At 42.0% G+C, this 7,798-nt stretch overlaps 1 protein-coding gene across 1 annotated transcript; it reads right to left on the bottom strand.

The window, feature by feature from the left end:
* Positions 1–613: 613 nt before the first annotated feature.
* On the bottom strand, positions 614–4,993 carry LOC119723814 (modulator of apoptosis 1-like). Its single transcript, XM_038194691.1, has 2 exons — positions 4,405–4,993; positions 614–3,265 (listed from the first exon to the last, which is right to left on the bottom strand). Exon 2 carries the CDS (start codon positions 2,137–2,139, stop codon positions 634–636), a length of 1,506 nt encoding a protein of 501 aa, XP_038050619.1. The 5' UTR covers positions 2,140–3,265; positions 4,405–4,993; the 3' UTR covers positions 614–633.
* Positions 4,994–7,798: the final 2,805 nt, after the last annotated feature.

The following is a 7,798-nucleotide window of genomic DNA, read 5'->3' as shown; positions in this document are numbered from 1 at the left end:
GTCTACGCTTTTCTTGAGCTTCGACCAGCACAGTCACTGGTTTTCGCAGAACATTCCGCAAAAACCCACAGACAGACTTCTGCTCGCCAGGTTGAAGGGTGAGAACACGTTTCGACCGAGTTCTGACCGTCCCAAGCTTGCCATCATCAGGAATTTTGTTCCTGTCAGCGATGTCCTTGTAGATCTTTCGGCATGTAGCACTGATATTCAGACTCTGTACAAACCGGTGCCCTGCCTGCTGCCTACATGACTCAAAACAACTGCGGAAAATACCTGAATTTGTCCCTACTATGACTGGCTGGGTACTGGAGTTTCGCCCATCTGGGACGACCAAAGCAAAGGTGTTGAACTGACTACTGGTCCCACTGAAGGAGTCGTCAAACCCCATAGAGACATAAGTCCAACCCAAGTATGGCATCTTTCCATCACCTCCATGAAACAAAACAAGATCGTTAAGAGGGTGCAGTTCACGGTTGAGACAGTCAAAGAAACATTTGGATATCAAAGTTACTTGAGAACCACTGTCTAGTAAGCAGTGGGTGTTGAGTCCATCAACCCAACACCGCGGTGTGATTGTGTCACCAATCAATCCCTGAGGAACATCTGTCCCTGTCTCGTACCGAACCTTGGGGTTTACTGGCGTTCGGACATCTGGGTCCCCTCCTGCAGATGTCCTTGCCCGTTTCCCGACGGTCCACCAAGAACAAACTTGATCAACTTTCTGTTGACAACTTCAGCGTTGGCCGGGTTCATGCATCTCCGGCGGATGTGTCCTTCCTGGCCACACGAGAAACAAAAATCTACCAGAGTGCCCCTCTCATGGCCTCGGTCAGGGTTCTGGCGGGGTTGCCGTCCTTTTGCAGGGCCTCGGAAACCATGAGTCGACGTCTGTGGAGTGGAATGCTGCATTGGCGAAGCATTCTGGTAGAAGAATTGTGCCTGAGGATTGACAGAGTGGGAGAAATGTGCCTGAGGATGGGCAGAGTGAGAAAAATGTGCCTGAGGATCGGCAGAGTGAGAAAACTGAGTCTGAGGATTTGCAGCATGCTGTAGGTGCTGGGCCTTTCCCGGTCCTCTGGTCGGACGACCACGACTTTCTGACTTGAGTCTGGTCTCGTCCTCCTGTTTCCTAACCATGGACAGCAGGCTCAGGAACGATGGTGGCTGATCCATCTTGTCCCTAAGTTGTAGGTTGACCAGTAGCATCTCGTCGAACAGAATACCACGGATGAATTGGCTAAGCCGCACCCTGTTGGACTGGGCATGAGGGACAACACCCCTCCTCAGTGCTCGCCTCAACACATTCTGCAACCTCGTCAGAAACTTTGATGGAGACTCGCCTTGGGTCTGAGTCAAACTGTGAAATTTCACAAATAACTCGTCGTCCGTCTCAGTGTCGCCGAACGCAATGTCGAGAGCCTTCAAATACTCATGTGACATAGCAGCAGGGTTGTCTCGACGCAGATCGTTGATGATGTTCAGTGAGGGTGGACGCAAAGCCTCGCGAATGCGTTTCCTCTTCTCGGCATCATCAAGATCCTGCCACTCATCCATCTGCCCCTCGACATGGTCTATCCAGGAGACGTAGTCATCTTCATCACGGGACGGTGTGGAGGAACCAGAAAAACATCTGAGCTTTCTGTAGTTTGCTGCCAGAGTACAGCGAGCAAAAGATCTAGTGAAGTCGGAAGGAAGAGATTGTTGGGAAGAAGAATTAGAATCTGAAGTGGACGGAGACTGAGATGCAGGAGTCCTCTCTCTCAGGTTCCATGCGTTCAGCACACCACTCTTCCGTAGGTGGCTAATGGTGACACGCTTTGATGGGGAGTCATCCAGCCGGATGACTCGACAGAGTGTCGATGACCCGTGACAGCTGAGATTAATCTCGGTCCTTAGTCCTAGAGAAGAGATGGGCTGAGAGAAATCACAGAGGAAAATAGCAGAACTCTGGTCATCAGTGTCTTTCCTAGAAAGACCTTCCAATGAAGGGAAAATATCATGCAAAGAGCAGGCAAGAATATCTGTATCTTCAACCAATGGGCTAGACAGTTGAAATGTCAACAAAACAGAGTGAGTGGGTCGGAGATCATCCTTCTTACACCAATCCACACCCTTCTGTCTGAGTGCTGCATCCGCCATAGTGCGACACAAGTGAAATTTGAACAAACAGAAAATACAATACGCATAGAAAAATGGGGAATAGCCAAAAAATGGGAATTTGCACGGATGTTGGCTCTCTTGGCAAGTATAAAAATAATTCACAGGATAAATAATATACCTTTGAGAAAACAGTTAGCGTCAATCAATAGAGCAATAGCAATCACAGAGTAAATAACATATGAGATAAAACAATTTGCATCAATCAACGGAATAGCAAGTCACAGGGTAAATAATGGTGAGAGTAACCGTTAGCATCAATCACTGAACAATATCAAACAATAAATACCGACTCTTAATCCAACAACAAAACAAAATCAATGTGCACACAAATCCCTTATACTCAAAGTCAAGTCAAATCAAAAAATAAAATATTTCCCGGACAAGCCCCCAAAATGTAACCCGTGGTTCACATTCCAAAATAACAGGAACCAAATTTTATATTAATTCAACTCCCTTTTGAAAAAGAACTCTTGACTTCACACAATTCGGGATTTACGTACACAATGAAATATGTTTTATTGCCAGAAATAAAGTGGTCTCAAGCAATGGCAATACAAATGAAAAATGCAATGAGGTTAAATATAATTCACAGAAAACACAGGATCCTGTAAGATTTTAAAATACAAAGCTAGAGCTCAGAAAAAAAGGCGCCAAAACTATAAAATGATTAAACTCGCGATTTCGTCCATCCGCGGTAGTTCGGGAGTCCATACATGGCGTAGAAGAGCTTGAAGACAATAGAAGAACGAAGTGACAAAGTAGACTAGTTGATGAAAGGTTCAGTTGAAGGTGGAGTAGAAATGACGACTCTCGTCATTTGTCGGTACCGTAAAACAAAGGGATACTTGCGAGGTCTTGAAAGATGAAGTGGCTTTGTCTAGGGCAATGCTGGTGGCTGTGTCTAGGGACGCTCCAATGTCTTGGATGCCGAAGGAAATGATGGTTCTCCGACGTGCTGGACAGCTGTTGGTCTCGGACGTCGGGGATACCGATGGATCTTGGAAGTGCTGGAGCAGGCAATGTGGTGTCTTGAGGGCAGATCGGGGAACGCGCAGAGGGCTCCGCCTAGCTCTCCCTTGAAGTGACACGGTCCAGTCTTTTTAGCCTAAAACAGAGAGTTACATGGTGGTCCATGCCACATTACTAATATTATCTAACACTACGAAGTCAGACTAAAATGGCCGACTTTTCTACATGTAAATAACACACTTCCGTAATCACACATCATGTGCGAAACTTTAAATTGAATGTTAACCTATATGTTAATTAACATGCACAGAAAAACTCTTCATTATAGAAAAATATCAAAGAAATCAACTTGTCGCCTAGTACTTCTTAGACAATAATCTAACGTATTCACTTTGAACGACTTTAAAACCAGGCACGATCAAAGGATTACTTTTCTCAGTCTCGTACTTGAGACATAAATAAAAATAAAGGAACTCCAACTCCTAATCGAACTGTTATGTACGGGAAAACTAACTTCCAAAACTTAATCATGAGATAACCTCAAATGTAAATCTCTAAGTTTCGATCCATCAAAAATAATATGCAAACACCAAAACTAAGAACCTACAATTTATATTACACAAGTGTGCATCTTTTCTTGTGTAACCCAAAACTCTATCACAAGACATCAGTTTGTGTCTTTGAGTTTGGGTAAATCAAATCACAAGAAAATAGTCAAATATTCGTAAAGTACTTAACCAAGTACCGTAAGTCGCAACCGTGGAATAGAACTTCAACAAAATAGCTAATCAGTCCAGACTGTAGGACTTTAGTCAGTTTACCACAGAAACATCACAGATACGATGGGTGGTAAATCATGACTCCATAAAAATACAAAATCTGCACACAATGCTGAATAAAATCTGGAGCAATACTCATTCTTGGTTTGACCTCAAACCACTACATGTAACTTCAAAGATAAAATAGAAAATACACAGATCCAGTTTACTACACAGTTTGCTAAAACACTTGTCTAAAGGTAGCAATAAAAGATGCAAAACTCTCCAATTGAATATCCTTTTAGAATCTCTCAGAACATCATTAACCTTGGTAATAATATACACAAAAATGCCAAAGTCTCTACTCTTATGAATTTGTCTAGACTCACTAAAATTTGTGAAGTCCAGACTTCATAGAAAAATCAATTTAAGCGATTCTCTTCACAACTTACAAAAGTCACAGTGAAAAGGTAATGATTATGATAATCTAAACATGATAAATAATTACTCAACTTACCTAAAACAGAGAGCCAACATTCGTGCAAAAAGGAGGGAACTTGGAATCAGGATCCTCCAATCGAACAACAAAAATGATGCAAAATGGCTGGTGAAAATGGCAGGCATGCAGTCAGCACGATGGCAGAATCAGGAATGCCAAGCTCTGCAAAAATTTTGGGGCAGCTAGCACCAAGACCATGCCCTGATCACATGACTAGCCAGGCTCTCATTGGTCAAACTTCAAATTGTCACACAAGACTCTAATACTGATTGGTCATTTAGTAACCAGGCAGATGAACACTCAGCAGAGTTTGTGGTTTTCACAGCTTCTGCAAGGTGTGATCAACAACCAGGGATTAAGTGTCCCTACATCCTGCTTAGCTCCTGAAGGAGTACACAACTGGGGCACCAGTCAGTAATAAAAGGCAGAGGACACAAAAGACATCCTCTATTCTTCCAGGAAGTGGGCAAGATCAAAGACAGGCTTTAACAAAAGTAGGAAAAGATCAAAGGTCTACTGGAACACAAGTCACCAGTAGAAAAGATGAAACATCATAAAAGATTAGAAAAGGGGAATTATGCAAATAGTAAACACAGTCATATAAAGTAATACTATAACCCAAGACCTCTTTTGGGGTCAGGGTTACATCTGAACATGGATTTTTCATAAGTTCTGACCTATCCAAAATTTATGCAGGGCTGATGGCGGTATCTCACTTGATGGTGGTCATGTTTATCTCAATGCCGTGCCAAAGACTGTTACCAAATTACTTGGCTAGCAGCTAGAAATTGCACAATATGTATGTACGTAAACACCCCTATAGTCTGCAGTGGGCCACTTGCCCCAATTCAATACCAACCAATACCAAGACCCGATTCAATACCAACCTCGTTCATAGGGTGTCGAGCAGTAGGCGCCCATCACTAACTGCTCTAGTATTAACGAGGTTGGAAATAAAGTAAGCACTGGGGACGAGGTTGATTCCAAACATACCCAACCATGCAGGTTGGGCTCATACATTGCCCGCAGATACCATGGAGGTTGCCCAAGTAGTCTTGTGCACAAGCAGGTTTATTGCGTTGTCCCAATTGGCAACCGATGCTCGTGGCATGTATTTTGACAAAATGAACCTGGTATCCCGCTCCATTTGCACGGCCCTCTGATTTTACGCGTGCTTCACTGGTCCCCATGAATATGGTGCTCCAATAGATGTATACACAAAACACAGTACATTGTACATGTGCGGTACTACTGTGTGCATGTGCCCCCGTAATAACGGGCAAAGGTTTAAAAGCAAACGAATCTGAGCGCAGGAGCTTTTTGAGTGGTCGGGCACAACCCGACCACTGTCCAGGATTGTTCTGATACATGTAAATCTTCTTTGTTTGGTGTTTTTTTTTCTGGACACTAATTCTCCACAAGTTTTCTCCTAAATGGTTTATGGTATGAACTTGTAACTTTCACTATATATTGACCCTCATCCCAAGTGGTGCATATTACTCTGAGGTCATGATGACGTCATCAGACCTGTGTCAAATTTACAAGCGATGTTAGCTGAAAAAGTGACCAACTTCTTTCACCTATAACTCTTGAATGAAATAATCAATGAATTTTTTTTTGTAATCAGATAGACCATTAAATGATAAACATTTTTGGATTTTGTACATGTACGTGAAGTTGCTTGACCTTTATACTTCCATGTCTACCGGAAGGTCAAAGATAGGTGAATTTAAAAAGAAGACATTAGCCTGAAATCAAAACAAATCAAAATTTCTTCTGAATGGTTTACGGGATGATAATGAAACCTAGTTTGATTTTGGAACCCAGTACGAAGATGTTAAAAATTTTTTGAGGTCATCATGACGTCATCGAGTATCAAATTACAAGTGAGTGAAGAGCACATTTTGACAAAATAGTTTGAGCTACATGTTTTGAACTCAATAGAGTATCATGTTCGTTTTTTCGTGAGGTTGTAGACTTTGCCTTGTAAATCATTTCTTTTTCCCTGACACAAAACCGCTTGACCTATACTTCCGGTGTTACCGGAAGTGCAATAAATAACTGAATATAACTTGAAAGCGGAAGCATTTTACTACAGACACATAAATTATGAAAGTGTTTGGTGAGGAATGTTAGACGCAAAAAACAGTGTGATGATGTCATAATCCAAAAGGGCGCTCCCTAGCTGCACTTAAAATGAAGTTTGCTTTCTTTAATTTTAAAACCATCTGTTCAATTTTTGCAAACTTGGCAAGGTTTCAAATTCATGACGTCATCAGACCGGAACTAAGTTACATTAAGGACAATTTGAAAACGATCTTATTTTAAACTTAATTTTATCATTTGATCCCTGTCTTATATCTTCGTAGCCCAAATAATGATATCCATTAGGCCCTACAATGTTTACCTTGGGATCTCTAATGCTGTGACGTCATCAAACTGGAAGTTAGGTGTTATTGATACATACACTTATATTTTCATATGTTATTTTAACTTCACATTGAACATTTATCCTCTGCGAACTCAATCAGTATTCACTTCCCGTTTGTGACTTATGATGTCATGAAACCAGAAATAACTTGTACGTGTACATAAAACGTTTACTGAAAGATATCACATTGATAAAATAATAAGCATTTTTTTAAACAAAATAATTGATTGTACTGGAAAGGAATTAATTTCGTGACCCTTTGTTCTGACATAAACATATAATAATAATAATTTGGGAGGCTAATTATCCTTCTCGCAGCTGGTATGCTGAATTGCGAAGGACGCAGCTACAACGTGGTTGGGCCGCTGGCACGTAAAGGCGCCTATGGCTGCCGGCCACATCGACCCATATATGACCACAGAGCACAGCCTGAGATCGAAAGTGTTTGATTTTTCCGGAGGGCGGAAAACCGGAGGGCCCGGAGAAAAACCCTCGTGGTACAAGAGAGAACCAACGCACAACTCTACTCACATGCAATCCGCGTCCAGGATTCGAACTGTGGTCACCTTGGTGGGAGGTGAGCGCTTTACGCACAAACCACCCATGCCACCCTAACTGGGCAGTGTTTAATGAAATAGTTGTCTGCCTGAACACTCTGTGTTTGTAACTCGACAAACACGAACCTCTAGTTTTTTGTTCGACCGGTATCTTTTAATTAAAAAAAAGTGAATTTCGATTTTCATAAATTTTCCTTGACCCACCCACCAACATTTTCGGAAAAAAACATTTAAAAACAAAAATTTTAAAAACATCAACAATTTTGAATGGCCCCTAAATTAAACAAGGAAATGGTGACCTCCTAGCTGCTTTTCCCAATCAATTTGAGCCGAACTGCCCGAAGAAGAGAGCAGCGAAAACACAGATACTTCAACTGGTTCAGCTGAACACACCGGACAACACAGCACTGATTTAGTGGTAGGG

This window comes from Patiria miniata, unplaced genomic scaffold, assembly GCF_015706575.1.
Source record: "Patiria miniata isolate m_02_andy unplaced genomic scaffold, ASM1570657v1 HiC_scaffold_17, whole genome shotgun sequence".
NCBI classification, from domain to species: domain Eukaryota; kingdom Metazoa; phylum Echinodermata; class Asteroidea; order Valvatida; family Asterinidae; genus Patiria; species Patiria miniata.
The sequence above is the reverse complement of the archived record's forward strand: the minus strand, read 5'-3'. Positions and strand labels throughout refer to the sequence as shown.